Below are 27,543 nucleotides of genomic sequence, written 5' to 3' on the forward strand. Positions count from 1 at the left end.
TGTAGCCTTGCTGAGTGTCAGGAGCCACATTTAAAACAAAACCTCAGCCTAAAGTCACCAAGTCCTTAGTGAGATAACGAATACAGATTATCCTGAGGAGCAGCAAAGCAGGATCCTCAGTTATCCTGACCAGAGCATCCCTCTAAAAAGCATTCTTCTTGCTGTTACTGTAGTCATTTGGGGAAAGGTTTGTTTGGAAATAAACTGGAGCCAAGATAGTGATACTCAGATAAGCCTGTGGGGCTCAACTTCATGCCAGCACTCAGTGTACTCTGAACACTGCTGAGCTGAATGCTCCCTTTCCAAACTTTTACTAATACACACAGGCACAAGTAAGGAAAACGGCTCAGATATCCATTCATGCTGAAAAGTGAGTAAAACTGTCTTCCAAACAAGCAGGTAGATACAACAAAAGGGGAATTTCAAGTCTTTTCATGCATGTATTTCCCTACAATTGCTGCAGGTCTGTCTTTCTGAGCAATCTTTTCTATCGTGTTCCATTACAATTTTGTGTGTTGTGAATTGCTTAGTGAACATCGGTGTGTTCAAACAGTCAGTCGTTCTATTTGATGTTTACCATGTCTTTTGTAACACAGTTATTCCTAAAGCTTGATTGTACTGAGCTCAATTAATTAAAAATGTACAAGCAAACAATAAGAAATAATTGTCAGGACTGCATTCTGTTATAAAGACAGCATAAAAATCCAATTCTAATGCTTGAATAAAGAAGAGCCTGGGCCAATATTAAGGATTCTCAACTGTTCTCTGTTTGTTAAGGAGGACCGTCAGGATTTGACAGGTGGCACAAACAGCAACTCCAGTGCAGCACAATGCAGTCTGGCATTTGGGTTCCTAAGGAGGAATTGAAGTTTTTCCTGGATAAGAGAGGATTGTATTTTTTTTCCCTTCACCACATGTATGTGATCACATTTACTAGTTTGAAGGATTAACTTCTCTTTCAGTGGTCCTCATTGTAATTAACCTTTCTCATTTCTCACCCCAATATGCAACTTTTTTTTGCTCTGATTAGTAGTTACAATTCAAATAGCTTTATTTTTCAGGATTAAACTTCTACTGAGATGAAGTGATTTACTTGATCCATCGTTTCTTGTTGTTTAGAGACATGTTTTGAATTGTAAGCCTTTTTAGGTAGAAAACTTGATATCTTTTTATATAAACTGCAGAAAAGGAGCACTTCTTAATACTTGTACTACTAAAACCAGTATTGGACTAGACAGTTGAAACAATACTTATTTTTAGTAAAGCTTACACTGTGCAATGCTCTTTTGCTGTGGAAAGCATATTATTCAATAAATACTGCTTTAGAACCATGAAACACGAAAGAGAGCCTAAGTATATGACTTTGTTTTCACAGAGATTTAATTACATAATAACAAGACTACCATCAAAAGCTTCTTATTCTTAGATCTTATTATTTGTTGGGAAAATAAAATCCATGACAATCATGCAATCACAACCAATGATTCACAATTGAATTCCCAAGCATGGCTGTAAAACAGCTGCACATTTACTCCCAAGTAATCAGATCTCCCCACAACTTCACCTCCAAGTATCTGAAAGAGTTTAACAACAACGTACCTCAATTACTTGGTGTTGTCGAGGGTCTTCTGGGACTCATTGCTTTCTGAGCAAAAGCAGAGATAAGTTACAAACCTGGCCTGTGCTAACGAAACCATTTAAAATCCTCACTCAGACTCCAGTGCAATGTCAGTCTAGTTCTAATTTTAACCTATGCTGAGAATAGAAGGTATCACATGAGGCACTCTGTAAACCCCCCAAACGTTTAGCACTCTTACAGTCCTCCCAGTTTGCTGAACATGACTGGAGTCCCAGTAACAAAAGCTACAAACTGGGGGACAGAAAAAAGAAGCAAGAAGTACTTGTTATGCTCCACAATGAAAAAGCAGCTAGTGTTGAATTCAAAACGACAGCTACTTGCTTTACTCCAGCAATGGTTCTCTGCAAGATAACTGAGCTTGAAAGTGCTATTAAACAGCAACGCTGACTAATTAGACTAGCAAAAGCATTACATCATTAAGCATTTTCCTCGTTACTTATGCCCATGCTGAAGAATTCTCTTGTTGGAGAATTTTAGTGCAAAATATCAAAGTCCAGACAGAAAAGTAATCCGTACTGGGTGCGCAGAGGGTTATCACTCACCCAGTTTCATGCTTCCAATCATTAAGCATTTTTAACGCTCTATCTCTTTAAAGAACCCTTGAAGAAGGTAAAAGAACAACTCTATCAGAATCCTTTTCTTCATCCAAATGGGAAGAGAGAGAGGAGGAATCACAGGGATTTAAGGCAGAAGCTCTAGAAGTGGATAATTCTAACCAGTTCTTGCACTGGACTGGAAACTGTGAAGAGGAAACTTTAAGAAGGTCGTTCATTTGGTTATAACCCTCTTTCAGTAGAATGAATTTTTCCTCATTATTAGCACTACCACATAGGATTTTATAACCAAAAAGACCTTCTCCAGTCCATGACCAACTAAATAAACACCTGAACACCAACACCTAAGTAAGAAGACACTAACTGCTTTAGTTTTCCATCTTCCAGCCTTCTCCTATGGTTTTGGTTTGATTTGGATTTTTTTTTCTTCCTTTAAAGTTATGCAGAAGCAAAAATGATCCAGCAGGTTCTTTGGTACAGGTATTTCTTCTTTCAGTTTTCATATAGATTCAGTGTCCACAGTGGTTTCTAATCAGTGTTTTCTCTTGATCTAAAAAAGTCATAACTAAAAATCTAACTAACTACTTCATTTCCGCCTCCTTAAGAGAAACAGGTAATTGGAGCTAGGGAAAACCTTCCCTTTTATTGCAGTTTTGAGAGGGAAGGAAATTTCAAGCTCCTTGTGTAAGCAAAAGTATTGTGTCTCAAATACTTCCAAATCACTTTATTGCTTTCTATCACACAGTCATGTTTCCTCAATTGACTTTCTCCATGGTCATCAGATTAAAAAACACACTGTCCAGACTAAGCTGTTACCACAACAACATATTTGTAGGAAAGCAGTGTTCTTTTGGTAGTCCTGAGTGCAGGAGGATCTTTAAGAGAAGTAGAAATTCACGAAGAAGAAATAGAAGTTTGTCACCTGTACAGAACTGCCTGTAGAAAATGAACAAACAAAACCACTATTACTACAAGTCTTTGTGGCTTTAATTTTTTATTAGGAATAAATAAACCTGATAAAAATCAAACAGGTGATAAGCACGATATATTAGTCAAACTTTGCAAGAAATGACCTAGATATAAAAGACTTTTATACCACAATAGAAATATAAGTAGCACCTTACATGTATGCTCCCATGCTCCCTCCCCTGCATTAGCAGTTTTCCTCTTGCTCAGTCTCAGCATCAAGGATAGCAGAGATTCTGCCTCTAGTAGCTTGTGTCTTGCATCTTCACAGCTAATGCAATCGACAAATTTGGTCTACAATTTTGGAGAATGCTCCTGTAGAGGCAATTTTTGATGTATCTAAAGAAAGGAGAGAAATGTCCATTTTGTGCCTCACAAATTCATTTTTAAGGCCATGTAACCGTCTTCTCTTGTGTCTGTTTGCAACTTAAATTCCTAGCAGGAATTTATACCCATCAGTTTTCTTCATCTCTCCTCTTAAATCACCAGTGCAAACCTCATCATCTGTTCAGTTTACCTTAAAGCCACATGACTTTGCCTGTTTGGAGGTACTAACTTGAACCCGTTCATCATGTGCCTCACATCAGAGTTTAAAAAGCCCTTATCTGATACAGTGATTTTTTTAATGTTAATTCTTCATTGTATCTGATTAATCTGTCAAACTCTAGTACCTGAACACCAATGCACAATGCAAGCTTTCAGAACATGTTCTGCTTCCTGTCAGGCTTTCCCAAGGACAGAAAACCAAACGAGATCCTCAGTTTTTTCTTTTCTTTCTTTCTTTTGTAACAGACAGATGCTTTCTATATGAAACAGAAATAACTGGAAGGTATTTAAGGCCTGCAGCTACTTCCAGCTTATAAAAATACAGGATATTCTAGAGTATTAAGGTCCTGACAGTTATCAATAAATGTTATCAGCAAGCATTTCAATAAATATGGCCTCTTAATTTATAATTCGATAAGGAGTACCTGTGCAAGTAATTGCCAGGAAAAAGTGGACTGGCAAAAGACTCAAGAGGTTTGTTCAGTTAAACAACAAAAAGCTCTCTGGACTTCAGCAGAAGCATAAAAGGCATTTTATTTGTATATTATTTTTGCATAACTTCTTTTGGAAATTTGGATAATAATTATTAAAATAAATGTATGTGTCCAACAAGGAAGAATTATGAGCATTTCCCTTCAAAACAGGTTAATCAGATTATAAATACTGCAGATGTAGATCAGTGTCATTCGGTCACACCGGCCTCACAACCATACGTATTAGAAAAGGCAAAATAAAGACATTCATTCCATCACTGTAATCAGAAGTCGCCCCATGATCTATTAAGTTTTGCAGTCTGCTGTAGAAGAAATTACAGCACTACTAATTAAAAGAAGTAATGACTGATAGGCTGATACCAGCTGTTGAGAACTTTTAACCATACAATACGATATACTAATGTGCGTAGCAAAGGGCATGTGCTAGCAGCGCCAGCTTTTGTCATTATTCAGTCTAACTGACAAAGTTGGAAGGCATATTCCAGGCTGTGTTTCCTTTATTTAAGGTCCAGCAGCATGGAAGCAGGGTTCTCCAAGTAAGATTTCCACAAGTTCGAAAAGCGGGCCATTGTAGCTCCATCAATGATGCGGTGATCAGCCGACCAACTCACGTTCATTATCTGTGCTTTAAATACTTCACCTTTTCCATTAAACCGAGGAAGAACCTACACATCAGAGGACAGGAAAAACCAGGAATAGGAAATACTTTCATTCACAAAGCTGTATTTCTTTTACCATTAAGTTGTTAATCTAAATCTAAACATTTTGCTACATGAGACAGACAGCAGTAGGGCCATTGAAAAAACAAAGGCCTTCCCATTATTGCTTGTGCTGCAGATCAGGATATATTGCAAACCTACATAATAAACAATCATATCCTGTTTCCACCAACAAGGAGATACCTGAAACAGCAAAAACCTTTTATGACTCAAAAGTTTCTTCCTGAAGAGTTTATTGCACTGTTAGTGCTCAAAGTGAAGGCTTTTTTAAACCATTCCTTAAACAAAAGGCTTGCAGGAAGAACACAGGAAAAGTAATTTCAATTTAATATTGACTTCATTTCCACCGTTGATCTCAAATGTCTGTATTAAAGATTTAAAGCCTGAAATTCGGGAAATACGAAACACCTTTCACCATACAGAATGAATGTATGAATTCAGTTATACGGCTCATGAAACTAAACTTCAGTATCAGAATACTGTTTCAGTCTCATGTTTTCTCCTTGATGACAGCAAAAATGCTATCACCATGTTGCAAAACCTGTAAGAATATATTTATGTTGTCTCTGAATAACTAGAAGGCTAAACATAGATGTGAGTGTAATATAACAGGATTCTGGAAAACAAATCTGAATCCTTGGCACAAGAGACTTCTATTTAAACATTTGGTGTCTCTAAATACATCACAAAACTTTTCAGTCACAAGCTATGCAGCTTCTGTCACATAAAGAGGAAATATTTATGCAAGAAAAACAAAACAGAGACATTCTCATTACACAAGAACTTAGTTAAACACATCACTGAGGGAAAGTGAATATACCTGTATCTTTCCAAGTGCTCCAATAGCTACCTCAGGAGGTAATACCACAGGTTTGGTGTAAGTGCCACCAATCTAGAAAAGAAAAAGCTAGGGATATTAATGAAATTAACTTTGTTTTAAGCAGACTGCCTCTCGCATTAATTGCCACAGGGTCTGTTCATTGCATATTAAACTTTGCTAAGGTATTTATTTCAGTTTTCAGCCTAAGCTCCCAGTTTTCCAGTACTTACTGTGCCAACGTTGGAAAGGGTGAATGTTCCTCCCGTGAGGTCACTGGTTCCCAGCTGGCCTGCAGAGCCCAGGGACTGTAGGCGATTCAATTCAGAAGCAATCTCAAACACACTGCAGACTTGCACATTTTTCACATTTGGGACAATCAAACCTTGCTCTGTGTCCATAGCAACTCCGATGTTGTGCGAAGCCTGCAACCAGTTTCATTAGCTGGATATTAACATAAGCAGTCAAAATCTGTATTTTCCCTAGAAAAGCACTTGAATAACTCTTCCCTATGTATCTTTTTAACTTAGAAAGTACTGTCTGTAGCAGGAACTGCAACTCCTCTCCACAGCTTTGACAGGAGAAGGGGATGTAAAAGTTTCAATTATTCCCTTTTCACATCTGCCAAGTGCAAATTTATTTTGGCAAATACAAAATCCTGAAATCAATTTTGAACTGCAAATATTTGACTTCAGGATGATTATATGGGTAACAAAACATGATCAGCAGGTTTTAACGAGTTCACTAACATTAAAAGGAAACTGAGTTGCCTTTCATTTGCTAGAAAGAATACGTAAAGATTCATCTGAGAGAGAGTGATAAAACAGCACAAAAGAAGTTTGTACTGCAAGGAGCAGGTACACATCACTTAAGAAAAAATTCCCTGCTCAGAAGAATCACTCCAGCACCTTGTATGAAAATGAACCCATTTTTACCAAAGATGAGTTTAAAATACAAATTTAATACATAACGGTTGAGGGCTGCAACAGTGGAACCACTGTGCCATTACTAAAAACTGCACTAGAATTTGTATGTTCTCATTTTTAAATGCTTAATAATAATAATAATTAGCTCATCTTCAGGTGAAAAATAAGAAATCACTAGATTAATGTGCATTTTTAAGGCCAGTCTAAATAACAAATAGGTTCTCATTAAGGAAACTACTGAAATAAGATCAATAATAAATCAAATCCAATCTTAGAATCTGGACACACAAATTATTTGCTAGCGCAACACCAGTTTTAGTGAAACACTCTCATAGGGGGCCCAGAGAAGCTGTGCCTGCCCCATCCCTGGCAGTGCTCAGGGACAGGTTGGATGGGGCTTGGAGCAAGCTGCTCTAATGGAAGGTGTCCCTGCCCATGGCAAGGGGTTGGAACTGGATGAGCTTTAAGGTCCCTTCCAACCCAAACCAGTCTGGGATTCCATGACACACAAATTATTTCCAGCACAACACTGTAATTTTGGTTCCTGTAATGAACTTGGGCATTCTGAAAAGCCCTTGTCAGCTGTTAGTTTAGGTTTTCTGCTCACAACTTTTATCAGTACTTTACAAACCTTATATGTGACATTTTGACAGTTTTCATCCAAAGAAGCATTAAGAATGGGATACTGCAATAACCCCAGAGAGGCTGCCTGGTAAATAGAAAAGAAAAAATAAAAGCATAGATTTTTATATGTTAGAATTGGAGAGCTGCATGGAAAGGATGGAAGGGTGGGAGACAATATAGATTAATAACAATATGGCTTAAACTCTCCTAAACTTGTCTGTTGATACTCTGTCATCATTAGGATAGCACAAGAAAAAGACAACTTACAAAAACCAAATACATATCAGACAGACACAGGAAGAGTGATAATCCCTTTCCCAAGTATAATTGAAGTTGAATTTGCTTTTATTTCCATTTCACAATTCAAATCAAATATCCCAAGACAAAAGTTCAGAGATTCAGCAGCAATGTCATTCTCAGCTGTCCACTTAGATGAAAGTTATTTCAAGGAAGTAATATTAATTTCCCCTAAAGAGAGGGAGAAAAATAAATGCTTACTTAGCACTCTAATTGAAATAGCATCACCAGAAGTTTCAGACTAAGCTATGCATTCAGTGTCTTCACTGATGCCAACAGTTGGAAATGGAACCATGGCAACTAAATGAGTGCAAGTGTTTGATCTTCTGAACAACAGGAGAGACATACTGATTCACCTGAACAACAGGAGAGACATACTGATTCACCTACGGGATTCATTACTGACCAAAGATATAAGAATAATAACTATTAATTATGCATTTCACATGATGTTTATTTTGAGCTCATAAAAAATAGTGACAGCTTCCCAAATTTGTTTTGTGCAATACAAACACCCAGTGATGCTTAACCCCATCACAAATAATGCTTTATCTGCTCCATCCCTACCCATTAATATTTAAGACTTTCCATGATATTAAAATAGCCCTAACTACAGTTCCAATAGTAAATTGATAAATAACCAAGAAAAGTTGAGACTTTACTTGTGCCCTGTAATTATGGAGAGGATAAAGACGTGCTCCAAACTTACACCACCATTGATCAGATTTTGACCAAATCTGCGTAAATGCTCTGCTGCAGGCCTCACCTTCATGAAGAAAGGCATAAAGGAAAGCTTAACTCCTCGAATTTGGGCTAGAGGTTTCAGCTCTTCTCGCAGCTGCACAAGCTGAGTCAAATCAATCTCATCACAGTAACCAAAGTGGGGGATCTTCAGGGCTGCACTCATAGTCTTTACCATTGCCTTGTGAAAACCTGCAAAATATTCACTGACTTCTTAAACCAACAGAATGAGCTTCTGGCAAGGTACGTTGAAATTTCAGTTATTTGTTTCCATTAAACAAATCACACAACTTAAAAAAACCCCAAACCAAACCACAACGAAGGAAGGACAGGGTGAAGCTCACTTTAGCACATGCAACTCAATTTTTACAACTGCAATATTTCAGAATATATTACTGCATATCTCTCCTACGTATGTATTTGACATCATAGTACAGTAATCTGCACTACTCATTCCCAATAAACACTGCCTGAAAGGCAAGCGAAACCCCTTTTATTCTCCTATTTTAATGTGATTTTTCTTATTTTATGTATTTTGTTGCACGCTTCTCCGGAAGTGTGAATGCTAAAGTATGCTTAATCATATTAAGCACTGATAAACTCTCAAATTCACAACACTTTCCCACTAATTGTATGATTCCTATCTCACATGTGTTTCAGAATTTCTACCTGTTTCAGCACACATTGAAGAACCACAGATTAAAAACGAGCAAGTGTAACCTGCAGCCCAATTCTATCCAACCAAAACATGGACAATTATTTCATAAAATAATTATTTCATGCAACACCTTCTAACAGAGCATGTTTTCCTATTGCTCACTTGCATGACAATAACATGAAATGCACTCCCATCAAAAAGAACCATCTGTTCAAGGAGTAACATTTACTGGTAGCCTACTGTGAACTTAGTCTCAAGATTGTATATTCCATTATTTACCTGTTATAGGCTCAGTTTTATCTTTTCCTGAAAACACAATGGGTCTGGAAACAGGCACAGGAATTTTGCGTGCTTTGTCCCTTGGAGGAGCTGGCAGAGTCTCTGATTTTGGCAAAGGTGGGATAATTTCAGCCTTTGGTGATGGAGGTAAAATAGCTCCTGTTTGTTTGGCCAAGTAATTGAGTATATCTTCTTTAAGGATCCTGTTATCTTTCCCTGTTCCAACAATTTCACTCAATTTAATCTGAAAAGTACATAACAAGCTATGACACTTTTGTTTTACAGCAATATAAAAATATTCTGTATTGTGAGCCACAATAAAAATCATTTCAGTTATTGAGCTAACGTATCTACAGTTTTCTTTCCCTTTCTATGATTTATTAGGTACTCAACACTGTTCAAATCCTTCAGAAGGCCCACTAGGTGCCCAGCTGCATACTTTAAGTGAGTACTATTAATACTACTTACCTCTTAATTACCTCCCAGAATCAATATGAGACCCTTAGTGACATGGTTTAGTGGTGCCTTTTGCAGCCCTGGGGTAACGGTTGGACTTGATGATCTTAAAAGGTCTTTTTCAACCTAGTTGATTCTATGATGCTATGATTAATCTGAGGAAAGCCATTTCCACCAAATTTTCTCTGCTTATTTTTCTCCTAAAAATGCACCATGAGCTTTCAAAGCCAAAGGAATATTCATAGATTCACAGCATAAAAAGAATCAGAAAAGCTCACCTAGTACCTCCTCTGCTCTAATACAAGTCTGAAAAACAGAACAAGGTAGCTAAAGCTACGATTCCATTTTCCCTTCTCCTTCCAAGGAATCTATTCTGATATTTCTTATTTTTATTCTAAAAGGGTTTTCTTAATCTCCAGCCTAAAGCATCTCAGCTGCATTTTAAGCCCAGTAATTCTTTTTCTATCCACCATAATCATCAGAAAGCACAATCCTCTTCGTCTTTACAACAGTTTTACACATTTGAAATGTATTTGGAAACAAGTAATTTCTCGCTGTACTCTCCTTTAGATCCATGTTCTCCTTGTCAGTCAAACTGCTACATAAAAGCTGGATAAAACGTAGCAGGACCTGGTTCAGCAAACTTACATTGTTCTCCATGGCCAGACGACGAACTGCAGGGGTTGCTAATGTTTTGTGACCTTTTATCTCTTGGTGTGTGTGTTCTTCATGAGACATAGGAGGTGCTTCAACAACATCTTCTGCTGCGGCGACACCTGCAAACAAAAAGTTAACTTTACTACATTATAAGCATTTCTAGAATTCCAACCTCAACCATTCTGTGATTCCATGACAGATGGGGGTTTTAACATTGGGAAGGGATGGGATGGGAACACAGCATGCTAAAGGCTGCTGCTTAAGCTAAATTTTCAATAGGGAGTGTTGAGATTATAAATCCTAATAAAGTATCACAGCTTTTTCTGCTTAGTTTTCTTGACTTTATAAAGGGGGAGGAGGGAGTTTTCTTGACTTTATAAAGGGGGAGGAGGGAGAGAGAGAAATCAGTTTCAAGAGTTTCAGGAGGAAAAAGTAAACTGTCACTGATGGCCTTATGACAACAAACATAAAACAGGAGAGAGAAAAGCCCAGTTTACAATACCTTTTAAAGCATCGATTTCAATGTCCACTAGTGGTTTTCCAACATAAGCAATTTCATCTAAACTATAATGGAGTTTTCTAATGATGCCGTCATAACGACTAGTAATAGTAACAGAAGCTTTATCGCTTTGTACTTCACAGATGCTATCGAACTGAGACACACTATCACCTTCCTTTATATACCTAAAAGAAAAAGACAAGGGCTAGTATAAACATGTTAAGTGTAAAAATCCATGCTGTGTGTTCTTTTGATCAGTTATGTATATGCCCACAACTTGAAAATGCATTCCAGATAAGAATACAAATTCTACATAATGGGTACATTTGCTATATACCTTTCGCCTGACTGCTGCAGAACCCTTTGTGGTGTGAAATGACACAATGATTTAGGATACCATCAGACATGGATTTTTACTATTACTTTAGTAAAGCAGAGTTTTCTTGACAGATTATAAATCATCTAAAAATAAGAATGAGCCCAGCTTAGTCTGAATCTAATAAAGTTCTTAGTTTCAAATTGCCAGGATCAGTATATTTTCACCTATTTCTACAAAGAACAAGGCATTTCAACATTGCCTTCCTTCACTGTACACTTTGATTTTGTTTAATCCATTCATCACTGGCTTTTTACAAGTAATTTAATGTTCAAATCTTTTGCTATGTCAATAGAGAAGGGGTATGGGATAAAATGATGTGGATTCTCCAGACTAGGCATTTGCTTCTGAAGTTCAGCCTGAGTAAATATAACAAAGGAAACACCAACTTGCACTCTGAAAACATTCATTGCTGAACAAAAGCCTATATACAAGTGCAGTTAGGGCATCCCATTCCTGCTACCTCTTCCACTCTCAAATAGATCAGACTGTAAGCAGCAAAATGCAAAGCTCAGTATATACAAGGTTTAAAAATGGGAAAAAATAAACTTGAAAAACTTCATTAGTAATCCAGAAAACATATTCACAGATACATAACTGATAATACAGCCGTTAAGCTACTTGCTGATTTCTTAATGTATTTCTATAAAAGTAGAGCTTACCATTCCTTTACAGTCACCTCCGTAATCCCTTCTCCAATGTCAGAAAGCTTAAACTGGACAATTTGGCCACGTGAAACTTAAAACAGATGAACCAGAAATACAGAATGTTTAATACTGAATACCTCAGACAGAAAAATCTGAATGCATCAAGCATAGTCTACACACCCGTCATATACAAACTGCGAACGTAACACTCATCAAATAGCAAAGTAAAAGAAATGTTATGATGAAAAAATTACCAGCAGATGTTCTGAATAATCGCTGCTGATGACTAAACTTGAGGGCAGATTTGTCAAACACGCACACATATTTTGATTTTATAAAGCGAATGCTGCTGCACGATCTAACCCGGTGACTGCAAACCTGGAGGAGAAAAGTCTTCAGTGTTAATACGTGGACTGAGGAATGCAGAGCTCATTCAATATTCCTGATGCAACAGTTTAATCCTACTTTATATAAGAGATGTTCTTACGGAAACACAATTATACTGAATGTACAATAACCATTACATTAACGTAAGCTTTGCCAGGTTTTAACTTCTTTCACCAACAAAACACATGGGGAGATCAAAGCCACAATAACATAACCAGTTAACAAAAATCATGACAAGATCTTGCAAGAGATTCACACTTGCTATTGTTTCTCTAAACAATTAGTTTAATCAGGACACACACACAGAAAGCATACATAATATCAACTACATCAGCCATCGGAAATATTCTTATCCAGAATGGATGCTGGCTAGAAAATCCCTAGGGCTAGCTCCCTAGGCTGCAGGAAAAATCAGTGGATTTCCCTTTGTCAGTTCTTATTCCAACCAAAGGTTGATCAGAAGTACTGATTGCAAGGGGAATTCACACCAGAGGGCACAGACAGTTGCCCTTTTATTTCTGTTAATATCTAGAAGGCAACCATCTTCAAGTAAGTACCATTTCACATGAACTTTAATGCCATCTTTTAAGGACTGGGCCGTGAGATGGTTTTCTCTCTTGGTTACAATTGTATCTATCCAACTTAGAGGGTAGACGGTTCTTCAGGCAAAACATGATGCTTTAAAGCATCACGTAATCAGTCATGATTTTGGTCAAAAGCAAAGCCAGTACCACTTGCATTGACAGAAACAGGCATTTTATCATTCAACTCAACAGAAGTTAGTTCAGACCCTTTCTTATTTAGTAAGATTTCTTAAAGCTAATGTGATTCTGGTGTTACTTTGTCTTAGAGTGCTGTAAAATTTACAAAAATCATTTATCTGTGGATACTATCTCTAATTAATTTAGGGATATGAAAAAAAAAATAAATTCAGGTGCTACAATATACCTCAAAACTGTAAAATTTAGAAATTATCTTCTGCGAGGAGCCAGAAAACTGCACACCTGCATGGGAGAGTTCATTTCAACTTAAAAAGCATTCCAGTTATTACAGAGCAAATGAAACTTCCTGATTTCCCTCCCCACATCCCACATTGCTCAACTACTTGATTTTATGTTACACTTTAAAAAAGTAGAGTATTCAGAAAACGGAACCATTCTGAAGTGACAATGTACACATTTTCTGTGTTATTTAGTCTAGCATTGCAAGTTATATTCACTATCGCCTTTCTTTCAAGAACAAATGTTTATACAGGACAATAAAGGACACAATGAAGTTATACCGAGTTACTTTTCAGCTGCCCGCTACTTGTATCTGTTGATCTAGATACAATCTAAAGACTGTATCTACTGATCTAGAATGAGTATTTTTCTCATTCCTGTAAAGAGCAAACACTAAATCCTTTTTATTAGTTCTCCAAAGAATTTTCACCATTAAAAAGTTAGGTAAAATGATAGTTTTCAGCACTGACAAGTCTTATTTTATGAACACACTTAAAATTCTCAGTTACAACACTGGTATATAATGTACATCTTCACAAGCCTATCTTTTCCTATTTTTAATTCTGTATTTCTTCTCACTTCAGTCCATGGCTACTTTTTCTTTTTGTCCAACATGATCTTTTTGTCCCAGGTTTACAATAAGGCTCTTTTCTCTTTATACGACCCTACATGGAAAACATTTAATATTTACCTGAGAAGATGATCACAAGGTGCACATCAGATCTGTAAAACTATTTCTAAATGTGAAGTTTCATAATGCTTCCCATGTGTTTTTAACATTTGGTAACCAATGCAGGTAGTGAACTAGTAATATCACTGCAAAAAAAACCAGACTGGTTTTGTTACAGAAGAGATTCAATACTGTAGGAATAATCCAAAGTCACTGCATTGATTTGGGTTTTTGCACATTCTCTACTATAAAGTTGGTGTGCTAGTATGTGAAAGCAGTAATACAGTACCCAATCTCTTCACAGAACAGTGCTCTTTTCTAACAAAGGGAAAATTAAAAACCATTAAATAAAGAGGTTGAGCTTATTAATTTCAGTATTTAATCATCATAATGCTATTTTCTGACTGTCATGGTTTAAGCCCAGCCGGTAACTCAGAACCACGCAGCCTCTCACTCACTCCCCCCTTCTTCCTCCCCCTGCTCCCAGAGGGATGGGGAGGAGAATGGAAAGGATGTAACTCTCACAGCTGAGATAAGAACAGCCCAGTAACTAAGGTATAACACAAATCACTGCTGCTACCACCAGTAATAATAATGATAAGGGAAATAACAAGGGAAGAGAATACAACCGCTCACCACCCGCCGACCGATACCCAGCCTGACCGAGCAGTGATCTGGATCTTTTGGGTAACTCTCCCCAGTTTATATACTGAGCATGACGTGCTGCGGTATGGAATACCCCTTTGGCTAGTTTGGGTCAGGTGTCCTGTCTCTGCTTCCTCCTGGCTTCCTCTCCTCCCTGGCAGAGCATGAGACTCACAAAGTCCTTGGTCACAGTAAACATTACTTAGCAGTAACTAAAACCATCAGTGTTATCAGCGCTGTTCCCAGGCTGAAAGTCAGAAACACAGCACTGCACCAGCTACTAAGAAGGAGAAAAATGGCTGCTACTGCTGAACCCAGGACACTGTGTAATGCTGAATAAGAAAATAACAAAGCATATAAAGGCAAAATTAGTTCTAATATCCATAGCATACCCATCTACATCTCTTAATATCTGGGAAAATATAGCAATAAAACCCCAAGAAGCACATGGCAGCTATGTTTATGTCACCACTATTACACTACATGACAATTTAAAGGCAATAAGGCCACAGTAAATAGCACCTTTCCTATGCCAGTCTTCAACGTGTGGAGTTACTGTGGTGAGAAGAAACTGAGAGCCCCCTCCAGCCTCTCACTGATACTGAGGGCACATCAGCCACTGGTATCTGGTTGAGTTTGAACCAAGACAACATGGGAGCTGTATGCTAACTGGGGGAGAACTGCCTTGCCCCTTGTTTTCACTTGGATTATTACTATTACAAGATGTTTGTTTTCCTGACATTTACAAAACATCGGTGACATAATTGGAAACCAACACTCTTCACTACCGGAACAAGACTATAATACAAGAAGGCAGAAGAAAGCATGAAGTAAGTCTTCATGATGGTGTATGTGTATGAGATTGCAAGTGTCCTAAAAGGTAACTAGGTAGATTACAGAATCATGGAATCACTGGGGTTGGAAAGGACCTCTGGAGATCATCTAGTCCAACCCACTGTCAAGATTCACTTCTTGAAGTATGGCAAGGTGTCTCAGGTACTTAATTTACAAATGTCAAGGCTTCTGGGATTCAGAGAAGTACATTTCCCGATATTCCATCTTCCCTATTCATATGCTTTGTACTAGGGCAGCCGAAAAAGTTATTGTGCTGTGAATTCCCAAAGTCCAGCCTAATGTTACAGCTTCTCTTCTCGCACTGTTTAGCCAGATGCCTGTATGAAATCATGCAACTCTGATGGGATGATGCCGGACAAGGTGCTTTGACATCTAGTCGAGGTCACGCGTTGCTTAGAAAGATTGGACGAGATGATCTTTCAGGTCCCTTCCAACCTGTTACTCTATGATTCTATGACCATGTGTGTGCAAGCTACACCGCCTCTGTGCAGATACGGCATGCCGAGGGGCAGAGGAGGCGCGATGGCCGTGTAACGTGCGGGCAGCGCAATCGGATGACTAAGAAATAACAGAAGAGAAGTACGGCTGTCGGCGGCTTACTGCAGGAGGCACACGCTTCTGTCACAGCAAGCACGGGCAATGGGGAGGACCCTGAGGGTGCTCTGCGCGGCGGAGCAAGGTGTCCAGGGCTCCCTGGAAGCCGGGGACACTCCGGGGCGGCAGCGCGGGGTACCGCGGACCGGCTGCGGGCCGCACCGTCACCTGCCGAGGCGGGCGGAGGGCACACGGGGGGCTGAGGGGAGGCGGCGAGCCCGCGAACGTGTCATGTTTGCCCCGAGGGTCCCTGCCCGCTCCCGGCGGGACGCAAACAACGGGACTCTCGCGTTCCGCCGCCGATGCGGCGCGCTGCCCCCCCCGCTCCGGGAGCGCAGGAACCCCCGCTCCCCTTACCAGGCGCCGCGCAGCTCGGCCGCTGCTCCTCACAGCGCTCAGCGCCGCCATCTTGCTCCGGCCAGCGCAGCCCACCCGCACCGCACACCTCCCACCGACCGGCCAACCGGCACCGGCCGCGGCAGCCGCAGCCAACCAGGCGGGGGGCGGCGGCGGGGCCGGAGCGCGGGGCGGGGAAAAGGCACCGCTCCCGCCGCGGCCCTGAGCCGGGACGTGGTTGGTTTCCCCACGCCGCCTCACTCCGCTACGCGGCTGCCCGGGCGCTGGGACCCGGCGGCTGCTGCTCCTCACGCAGCGGAGCCGCTCCTGGCAACCCGCGGCGGGCGGGAGGGGAAGTGTCTGCGTTCTGCGCCTGCTCCAGGCAGCGACACCGACACCGACACCGGCAGCGGATCGTGGGCTCTGCCGTGGCACTGCGGGGCTGCTCCGCCGGGGGCTCCCCGTGTGGAGGACCCCGCTGGGATCCCGCCGGCGCGGCAGGGCCTTCTGCGAGGGACCGCTCCGCTCACCGCCGGCCATGGACGGGGACAGGGTGGAGGTTGACGGCGGCATCATGGAGGGGGTGAGCACCGGCGGCGGCCTCGGGCTAGGCTGGCCTCGCCTCGCCTCGCCTTACCCCACGCCGGGCAGCGGCCGGCCAGGTGCGCAGTGCCACAGCGCCTGACGAGCCGTTTCTCCGTGCAGGGCGGGCAGATCTTGCGAGTGTCCACGGCGCTGAGCTGCCTGCTGGGCCTGCCGCTGCGGGTGCGCCGGATCCGCGCCGGGCGGAGCCAGCCCGGCCTCAGGTAACGGCCCTTCCGCGTCCTCACCTCCGCCGCGCTCCTGGGGTGCGGCGGCCCTGGGCGCCTTCAGCGGGGCCGCGTTAGGGCGCGTGTGAGGCCTTCCCGGGCCTGGCTTTTGTTTGAAGTGCTTCCAAGAACGAACCGCGTCTGTTCCCGCTGCGTTGAGAGGGGTCGGGAAACCCGCTGTGACTCCTACGTGGAAGGAGCGAGCGCGGAGAAAGGCTCGGGAATGAACCGGGCATTCCCGGCGAGCCAAACTGTTGGCTCTGTTGTGGTTCTGGGAACAGTTACTGGCTGGCTCCCGTTCAGTACTGCCATCATTACTCACTGCGTTTTGTCTAAGCACTGGGGAGGCTGCACCTCAAATCCTGTGTTCAGCTCTGGGCCCCTCTCTACAAGAGAGACATTGAGGGGCTGCAGCAGGGCCAGAGCAGGGCACCGGAGCTGGTGCAGGGCCTGGAGCACAGTGTGATGGGGAAGGGCTGAGGGACCTGGGGGGTTCAGTCTGGAGAAGAGAAGGCTCAGGGGGAACCTGATGGCTCCCTACAAGTGCCTGAGAGGAGGATGGAGCCAGGAGGGGCTGGGCTCTGCTCCCAAGGAACAAGGGATGGGACAAGAGGAACCGGCCTCAAGCTGCACCAGGGCAGGTTTAGATGGAGCTGAGGAACAATTCCTGCCCCAGAGGGTGCTCAGGCATTGGAACAGGCTGCCCAGGGCAGGGCTGCAGTCACTGTCCCTGCAAGTGAGGCCTCAGTGCCATGGGTTAGTGGTGGGCTTGGCAGTGCTGGGCAATGGTTGGACTCCATGATCTTAAAGATCTTTTCCAACCTGGTTGATTCTATGATTCTAATGCTGCTCCTTTGGCTCCTGTGAACTCAGGAGAATTGTAGTAACCAGATCGAATTTCTGATCCTTGTTTGATCTGAAATTTGAACCTATAGTGTTTATTACTTGGTGTTTAGTAGTTCTTTCAGTGCCATGTGCGTATATAGTCTTCTTGCACATATCTTTAACTTTGTATTGTTACTCCAAGGCCTCAGCATCTGTCTGGATTGGAGATCATTCGAGATCTATGTGAGGGGAAGCTGGAAGGTGGAGAAATTGGCTCAACAGAAATAACCTTCACTCCTGGGAAGATCAAAGGTGGAACCCACATCGCAGATACAAAAACAGCAGGGTATGTCCTTGTACATGGATAATGCTGACCAGTGACTGCTCTGAACTGCTTTTGGTAACTTTAAAATTATGACAGAAGACATTTTAAGATAACTTTAAAATTATCACAAAAGAGCAGGGGAAAAAAAACCCCCAACTTTAATACATGGGTACTGAGCCAAAATCTATGCTGCCTGAGCCACATGCATGTGACCGGAGAACCTCCATTATAGGGAGGATATGTATGAATAAAGTATGTACGAGTGTAATAGCTTCAGAATTACAATTGATATATAAGTTGAACACTTGATTAATGTTAAGCAAAAAACAGCTGTCCATGTATTTAAAACTTTATCCATTATTTTCTCACATTAGCACATGACACATCAGGTCAAATACAGCAAATTAGATAAATATCTCAAATCTTTGAGATCTGAAATAATCACCGTACAATAAAGTAAATGTTGGGATTTTACGTACACATGTAGTGATACGATATGGGATACTAGGGAACTGGAAACATATTCTATCCATGGTTCTTTGTGCCTGTGTTTCTCCTCTATTACAATATTGGGCTCTTTGTTCTTGGAATTTGTTGCAAAACAGAGTAAGTAGGTTTAGCTATGGAAGGCGAACAGTTGTTTGGAAGCAGAAGCCAGGTTAGGCATAAGTTAAAGTTCCCTTTAAGCTAAGAGAAATATTTTTCTGAGCTGCAATTGTATAAACAACCAAGTTGATGCCTTGTACTTAACACAGAAAGTAAACAACAATGCAGCGGAATGTGTAATTAAACACAAGAAGAAGGAAAAAGAAACAGTAGAGTTCATAAACATTCGGAAGTTACTTAAGGAAACAAAGCCATGATTTCTTCAGTTCAGTAGCAATTACTGTTTTCACAATTCAAAGTGATGTTTGAAACCCCTGTGAGATAATTGTTTGGTTTTGCTGAACAAAATTCCTTTGGGAAAATTCCTTTTGGAAGTTTTTTATCATCTATGAAATGTGGAGAGATTCAATGGCAGGGGAGTCTTGTATCTAAAAGCAGGTTTTCTATACCCCTGGATTTTCTTTGCAGAAGGATGACCAGCTTCTAAGCAATTGTGTAGTTCTCTAAATATGTTATTATTAAATAAGTATTACAGTGTTAAAATTGCTGCCTAAGCCTTTCCTGGTTTTGCAGTCTGCTAGGTAAGCTGTAAGGTTGTTCTCACAGTCCCATCACTAAGTAAGCTGCATGACTTTTATTGATTATTGTGAAACAAAACCCTCCATATTTAGGCTTGCTAAGGACATAAGGTTTAAATTACTATTTTTTGAGATTAATAAGCTTATAGATAATGTTGAAAATCAAATACTTACGTAAAGGCTCTGGAAAATCCTTTGCCTTTGATATTCTGTGGAATTCTATGGATTATGACTGTACAACATTTAACTGTCCTGTGATTGTTTTCAGGAGTGTGTGTCTCCTGATGCAGGTGGCAATGCCCTGTGTGCTGTTTGCTGCTTCTCCATCAGAACTTCATTTAAAAGGTGGGACTAATGCTGAGATGGCTCCTCAGATAGACTACACAGTCATGGTAGGGAAAAGTTTCTTTGGCTTGGTGCATCTTTCATGCATATATATAAATGTAGCTACTGTATTTCTGTTCCTCTTACTGCAAGTTTATTTGTAACTATGGAATTAGTCATGGGAATGTAACAGGATTAGTCTGCTTCGTGTAGAGAGCAACCAGTGTTTCACGGGATTCCCTAGCTTTTGCTTTTAACTAGTCCATTTGCTTTTAATTACTAAGGAAAACTTCATATAAAATACATTCTTTATTCTAGAAGTGCAGTGAATTGCTAAGAACTTCTCTTCCTCTTTCCATAAGAAAATACTTTTACACAAGGTGTCATTCAGAATGAAGTGTGAAGAATTTCAAATTAGCTGCATGGATGAGACTGACTCTCTTTATTTTTATAATGTAACTGAAATTTTTTCTTCTTAGTTTTGGAAGACTGCATAAAATAGTGGGGAATTATAAATGCAAAACAGATTCACTCTGTGGTTTTATATCTGCTTGGTTTTCAGGTTTTCAAGCCAATAGTTGAAAAGTTCAATTTCACCTTTAATTGTGACATAAAGAAGAGGTGAGTTATGGAGACATGTGGCAGTGGCAGGTCCTGCTGAACCAGTGTGTGAGCACAGAGGCACATACACAAGGTGCCCTCAATCAAGCTGAGGGATGATTTTATAATATATAACTAATCTGCATTAGCTGCCCCTGGATGCACTCTGACCATGTGATGGATGTGGTATGATTCTTTCCTGACTTCTTTTCATTGCTGAGACTTCAGCTGCTGTTTACTGTTTCCTGTGGTCTACCCCTGAGGCAAGTGCATGCTGAACAGGCAGTACATTACTGTATGGCAATGCCAATTATGTTGGCGTTAGGTAGTTAAGATGTGTGGTCTGAGGTAATACTGTCAGAGAATGTAATTCTATTATAAAGATTTCTAAGGCATATCAAGTAAATTCCTATGTATAGTAACAGAGAACAAAAAAATGTATGATGAAATACATGAACAGCCTTCTTTTTTCTTGGTTTCCTTGTGATAAGGATCACTTTAATTGTATCTGATGACTCTTTCTAAATAGGGGCTACTATCCTCAGGGAGGTGGTGAAGTTGTAATCCAGATGTCACCAGTCAAAGAGTTGAACCCAATAAACTTAACAGAACGTGGCACAGTGACAAAGATATATGGAAGAGCATTTGTTGCTGGAGCACTGCCTATAAAAGTAAGTGCTCAGAATAGCTGTAATAGTATCCAACTTCATATATCTATATAAAATTGCATGCAATCTACTTAACATACCTCTATTCTTCCTGTATTCTGCAGTCTTTCACATACAAACTAGGTAGCCTTATTAAATGGTTTCAATTAGTCAAGCTGTTGGACATTTCTGAAATGCATATCTTGCCTAGCAATATGGTATCAGCTAGAACAGGAAATGAGGATGGTATCCTTGATCTTTCATGTGATGTTCAAAAGTCTTTAGCATATATTGACAGGTATCTCATATCTCATTTACATGTCATTCATAGTAAGGTGGATTATTTTAAATCTGAAATCATGGCCCTTGTTCAGAAATTTATGGGACTTATGACACAATGTAATAGGCAGAGATCAGACTGCATCAAATTTTTCAACCATTGCTAAGGGTGTTAGACAGAACAAGTCAAAGGTAGGTTTAGACAAAGATAAAATAGGAATTTGCACCTTTATACCCCCTTCTTTCTATTATTCCTGTCCTGTTTGTGTTCACAGAGAATGAGTGGCAGGATCTCCTTAAGGCTCCTTCTCAAACACAGCCTAGCAATTAGTAGAGGGAGGAAGAGAAGAAGCTGAGTTACTTTTTGAAGAGCTGTGGACTGCTAGTTTTGGTCTTAAAATCTCCAAACCTATGAATATTGGCTATGATAGAATCACAAGTATGGGATAAGCCCCCACCTGCCTGTGATTTAAACTATTATATATTATATTTTATAGTGTATATCCTGTATATAATAGTTGTGGGGTGGGTTACTTCATTTGTTCATTGGGGGTTTTTTTTCTAGTCTATGTCTTGGGATAATCAAGACTAAAATCAGGTCTTTCCTGCTATGACTGGAGAAAAGATGAATTTCTATTGATATCGAAGCCTCTACATACATCATTATAATTGTATTTTTTTCCACATTTAATGTTACCTCAATTTTGTGGGAAAATTCTCAGAAGAGATGATGTTCAGTGCTTGCTTATAGGGGTTTATAACAGTCGTTTGTTTTTCTAGTTAATAAAGTAGCCCTTTCTTTCAGTGGTTCACTGTCATAATTCACTGTAATGTAACTGAAAGAAAAAACATTAGTTATGTAATTGAATGACTGTTTTTACCTTTTGTTAGCTGGCAAAAGACATGTCAGCAGCAGCAGTGAGATGCATCAGAAAAGAAATCAGAGATCTTTACATTAACATTCAGCCTGTTCGAGAACCTGATGATCAAGCCTTTGGGACTGGAAGTGGAATCATGTAAGATGAGCCCAAACTCCCTATTGATATGTGTAATCTTACTGGTTGATTAGCTAGATTGTGATTACATAGCTGATAAAGTGTAATGCAAGTGATTTTGTTCTTAATACTGATTCTGGGGTTTCTGCTTAGTGTTGTTGCAGAGACTTCAACAGGTTGTTTGTTAGCTGGGTCGTCACTTGGCAAGAGAGGTAAGAATTCCATGAAGTATACCTCTTTGGGATTTAACTTCATGTACTATTAACGAATAGGAATCTCAAGTATAACCTATTCAAATAGCTGATGCTTTGAGTGTTGCATTTTTAAATGGATGTCGTTTAGTAATAAAGGACAGTGGAAATGAGCGGATTTTAAGCATTTATGGTAAATAGAATCTTACACTTTCTACTAAGCTGCTTCTGCACAGTAACAAGATAACAAAATTCAACTTACCTATTTCAACTTACCTTTTATCAGAATAGATTGTTAAGGATCACTGAGTAGAAAATGCTTCTGGACTTTAAAAATGTACAGTCTGTGATTTACCTGTGAAGTTTTTGTTCAACAGTGAATCTAGATGTGTATCTAGATGAAAAGGAACAGAGCGATTTTGGTTTTAAGTGGTTTGAATAAAATGTTTCTCTGAGTGGGGCTACTTTCTTTCCAGTGCTTAACAAGTATGAACTATTATGTCATCTCCAGATGAGAGGGTTTTTTTAAGCAGATATTTGAGGCAAAAGCGTAGAAATAAGGTTTAACAAGTTGATAAATTCTTGCTTCTTTTTTTTTCTCTCTGTATTTTAAAAATGTTAAATAATGATTGGCAGCATCCTAATCTCCTGGATTTGCCTGTTAGGAAAGAATTCTGACAAGGTTGGCATTGAAGCAGCCGAGATGCTGCTTAGGAATCTTAAACATGGTGGAACTGTGGATGATTCTCTGCAAGACCAAGTAAGGCTCCTGTGTGTGTTTACATGAAGTTGCAATAGCAAGAACTTGTCTGTATTACTTGTAAAGAATATAAGTCTGAACAGAGAAAGAATGAAATGTGGATTCTATCTCTAATAGAAATAGAAATGTGGACTGTATCTCTAATTACCATTATTTGATAATTAGAAGTTTTAGGAGGTTTCCAGGTGTGGTCACAACATCACTGGGATTAGCAAATAACATACAGTTCTTAGGAACCACAGATGCTCCTGGCTTTGCACCAACATCCTTGAATTTTCCTTTCCTGTAACTCTTACTATGTGTGGAAGAAAGAGGTAGGAATTTGCTTTTATTTGGCATTCCGTGTAGGGGAGTAAAAATAGCTCCTGGTTACACATGAAGAATGATACTAAGTGCAGCTATTAGAGAGCAGAGTATCTAGGAGGTGCTTCTGTTTGTCTTGCTCACCTAACTTCATTTGGGAATTAAGACCCTGTACTTTCTTCTTTTCAACAGCACAGCCTGATGAGAATCTTGTGCTGCTCTAGGTGGGGTGACATTACCTCTCAGCTGTAAACACCTGGCTGCATGTTACTGTTGTGTAGTATAATAGGAAGCATTTAGGTCTTGGCCCCATCCTGCTTTTCCCAAAGTACGCGCAGTACAATTGGTAGAAACATGCTACAGCTAAAACCAGTACGTATGGGAGCTGCTCAGGGTTATATCATGCTTTACCGAGTACTTGTCATGGTGCTGCTTGTAAATCAAGTATTTTTTAAATAGCTGTCTGGTGAATGTGTGATCAGGAAGTCTTAGAATTCAAAAACCTTCTCCTGAGCTTTTCTCTCCACAAAGGTAAGCTCCAATCTGGAGTCTGGTTGCAGGAGGGTAGGGGAGAGCAAAGTTGAATGTAGTGATGGGAGTTCAGTGGTACACTCCACTGTGGAAAATTATCAGGCCTTCTGTAATAAGCATTACAGTTACTACTTCCAAGCTTCTTGAGCCTTAAATCACTCTTAACACTCAGCATCAAGATGAACTTCCACGAAACTTGGCAGACCACATTTCTACATCTATAGACTTTTCCTTTGTTTTAAATCAGTAAGTTCCTATGGTCTGAAGAGTTACTTAATAATTACCTTTCCCTCCCTTTCAGCTGATCATTTTTATGGCACTAGCAAAGGGGGTGTCCAGAGTGAAAAGCGGACCAATTACACTTCATACTCAGACGGCCATACACTTTGCAGAGCAGCTGACAAAGGTGAGTCCAAAAGTTTGGGAAGTTTTACCTATCGGATATCATCAAGTAACAAGGCAATGCAGTTCAGCAGGCATTGTGAGCTGAACTTGATCACAGAATCATAGAATCAATGGTTTGGGCTGGAAAGGACCTCATGCTCATCCGGTTCCAACCCCTGCCACGGGCAGGGACACCTCACACTAGAGCAGGTTGCTCCAAGCCCCATCCAGCCTGGCCCTGAACACTGCCAGGGATGGGACAGCCACAGCTTCTCTGGGCACCTTGTGCCAGCGCCTCAGCACCCTCACAGGGAAGAGCTTCTGCCTTAGATCTAACCTGAACTGCCCCTGTTTAAGTTTGAACCCATCACCCCTTGTCCTATCGCTACAGTCCCTGATGAAGAGTCCCTCTCCAGCATCCTTGTAGCCCCCTTCAGACACTGGAAGCTGCTCTGAGGTCCCCACGCAGCTTCTCTTCTCCAGGCTGAACAGCCCCAACTTTCTCAGCCTGTCTTCATACGGGAGGTGCTCCAGTCCCTGATCATCCTTGTGGCCTCCTCTGAAATTGCTCCAACGGTTCCATGTCCATCTTATGCTGAGGACACCAGAACTGCACACAGTGCTGCAAGTGGGATCTCATGAGTGCAGAGCAGAGGGGCAGGACCCCCTCCCTTGACCTGCTGGTCACGCTCCTGTTGATGCAGCCCAGCACACGGGGGCTTTCTGGGCTGCGAGCACTCACTGAAGCCAGCTCATGTTCAGTTTCTCATCCACCAACACCCCCAAGTCCTTCTCCTCAGGGCTGCTCTGAATCTCTTCCCTGCCTTGCCTGGGATTGCCCTGACCAGGTGTAGGACCTTGAACTTGGCTTTGTTGAACTTCAGGAGGTTGGCACTGGCCACCTCTCCAGCGTGTCCAGGTCCCCCTGGATCCCATCCCTTCCCTCCAGTGTGTCGACTGCACCACACAGCTCGGTGCTACCACAGACTCAGTGCGGGTGCCTCAATCCCACTGTCCATGTCACTGACAAAGATGTTGAACAAGATTGGTCTGTTCTCCAATCCCAGGGTAGCCAAGTCTCTCGTAGGTGCACTCCAGAAGGAAACATTATCCTTAGTCTGTCTTTTGTTGGCGATATGCCTATAGAAGCCCTTCCCTGACATTTCTCTGGCATCTCTGGCCAGATTTAATTCTATCTGCCTGACCTGATCCCTAGCTTTCTGGACAATGTCTCTGTATTCCTCCCACGCCAGCTGTCCTCTCTTCCACCTCTTGTATGCGCCTTTTTTTCCTTCTGAGGTTGGTCAGCAGTTCCTTATCCATCCACAGAGGCCTCCTGGCCTTCCTGTCCCATTTCCTTCCTGTTGGGACACAATGTTCCTGAGCTTGTAGCAGGTGATCCTTGAATATCAACCAGCAGTCTTGGGCCCCCCTGCCCTCTAGGGCTATATCCCATGGAACCTTACTAAGCAGGTTCCTGAAGAGGCCAAAGTCTGCTCTCTTGAAGTCCAGGGCAGTGAGCTTGCTGCACGCTCTTCTCACTGTGCTGAGGATCTCTAATTTAACCCTCTCATGATCGCTGCAACCAAGGCTGCCCTGGAGCGTCACATTTCCAACCAGCCCTTCCCTGTTGGTGAGCACGAGGTCAAGCATGGCACCTCTCCTCGTTGGCTCCTCTATTACTTGCAGAAGGAAGTTGTCTTCCACACAATCGAGGAACCTCCTGGATTGCTTGTGCGGGGCCGTACCATTGCTCCAACAGATATCGGGGTGGTTGAAGTCCCCCATGAGGACAAGGGCCTGCGAGTGCGAGGCTGCTCCTGTCTGTCTGTATCTGATCGGGGGGCCTGTAGCAGACGCCTACAGTGACATACCCTGCTGCTGCCCTCCCTTTAATCCTGACCCACAAGCTCTCAGTTGGTCCATCATCCATTGCCAGGCAGAATTCCATACACTCCAGCTGCTCATTGGCATAAAAGGCTACACCCTCCCCATCCCCTCCATGGTATAGGACAAGGGTGATAAAATAATTCCTACAATGTTTATATGGGGGGTTACCTGTAGAAAGTAAATCTACTTTATAGTTAAATGCATTTACCATGGCTAGATGACTTTCACCACCTTTATTGAAGTGTTTTTTAAGGAGATCAGTCAAAGCTGTAATAGACATAAACACGTGGCAATACATTTATATGGCATCAGATACTGAATATTTAACCTTATGTCTTACCACTTCACTATTTCTAATCCTTTTCTAGGCCAAATTTACTGTGACAAAATCAGAAGAGGATGATCCCAATAAAGATACCTACATCATTGAGTGCCAAGGAATGGGAATGATAAACCCAAACTTATAGGGATTAAAAATAATAGCATAAAAAAAGCAGCAAGCTGACAACAGACAAACTCAACATACCTCAGCGATGTATTGCACTACATGGCAATGGATGTATAGAAGCATGTGAACAGGAGGAGCCTTCTGTCACATCTGAGCGATTTAACCTCAAGGCTGATGTGGGGTTTTTCCTTGGAGTGCTGAGACACTGGTGTGAGAAATGGAAACTTGACTTGGTTTTGTTTCTTTCCTACTAGTAGCAGCGCAATGAGCACAGGGAGGACAGCACTGACAATACACTGCATGTATGTGAGAGCTGCAGGGAGGTCTTTGAGAATAAGGATTCACCCAAAGAAAATAACTATGTAAGAGTTTTGGAAAATACTGATACGTTCTTTCTCCTTAAAGTAAGTTTTCTTCTTTGGGAGCCTTGCACAAGGCACATGGAATGAAGTGCACCATGAGATCTGTTTCGCTGTTCTTCCTTAACCGTTTTGCTTACATTGTGTGTGAGGAAATAATAAAGCAGTAGCACCGCATGAAAGCCTTGTGTTTGTATTTGCTGCTGTCTCAGCAGGTTGTGTCACTGAGAGATGGATACAGAGTCACTTCTCAGAAGCTTACTTTCTCTCCCTACAGAAAGAACATGCGTAATAGAAGATGCATGA

The 27,543-nt window shown here is 41.1% G+C and overlaps 2 protein-coding genes across 2 annotated transcripts; one reads left to right on the plus strand and one right to left on the minus strand.

Annotated features, from left to right (window-relative positions):
* Positions 1-4,696: 4,696 nt before the first annotated feature.
* DBT (dihydrolipoamide branched chain transacylase E2) lies at positions 4,697-16,455 on the minus strand (the record flags this gene model as incomplete). The annotated part of the gene is made up of 11 exons (XM_080622651.1): positions 4,697-4,864; positions 5,739-5,810; positions 5,969-6,160; positions 7,293-7,370; positions 8,349-8,515; positions 9,261-9,504; positions 10,365-10,492; positions 10,876-11,057; positions 11,911-11,986; positions 12,150-12,273; positions 16,405-16,455. The coding sequence occupies 11 exons, from the start codon at positions 16,453-16,455 to the stop codon at positions 4,697-4,699; spliced, it is 1,482 nt and encodes a 493-aa protein (XP_080478777.1).
* A 447-nt stretch (positions 16,456-16,902) lies between these two features.
* On the plus strand, positions 16,903-27,097 carry RTCA (RNA 3'-terminal phosphate cyclase). The gene is made up of 11 exons (XM_080623072.1): positions 16,903-16,966; positions 17,089-17,189; positions 18,220-18,363; positions 19,795-19,918; positions 20,413-20,471; positions 20,980-21,121; positions 22,268-22,392; positions 22,525-22,583; positions 23,228-23,322; positions 24,458-24,562; positions 26,799-27,097. Exons 1-11 carry the CDS (start codon positions 16,922-16,924, stop codon positions 26,895-26,897), a joined length of 1,098 nt encoding a protein of 365 aa, XP_080479198.1. The 5' UTR covers positions 16,903-16,921; the 3' UTR covers positions 26,898-27,097.
* The last annotated feature ends 446 nt before the right edge of the window (positions 27,098-27,543 follow it).

The sequence above is a fragment of the Psittacula echo genome (genome assembly GCF_963264785.1).
Source record: "Psittacula echo genome assembly, chromosome: 7".
Lineage (NCBI taxonomy): Eukaryota > Metazoa > Chordata > Aves > Psittaciformes > Psittacidae > Psittacula > Psittacula echo.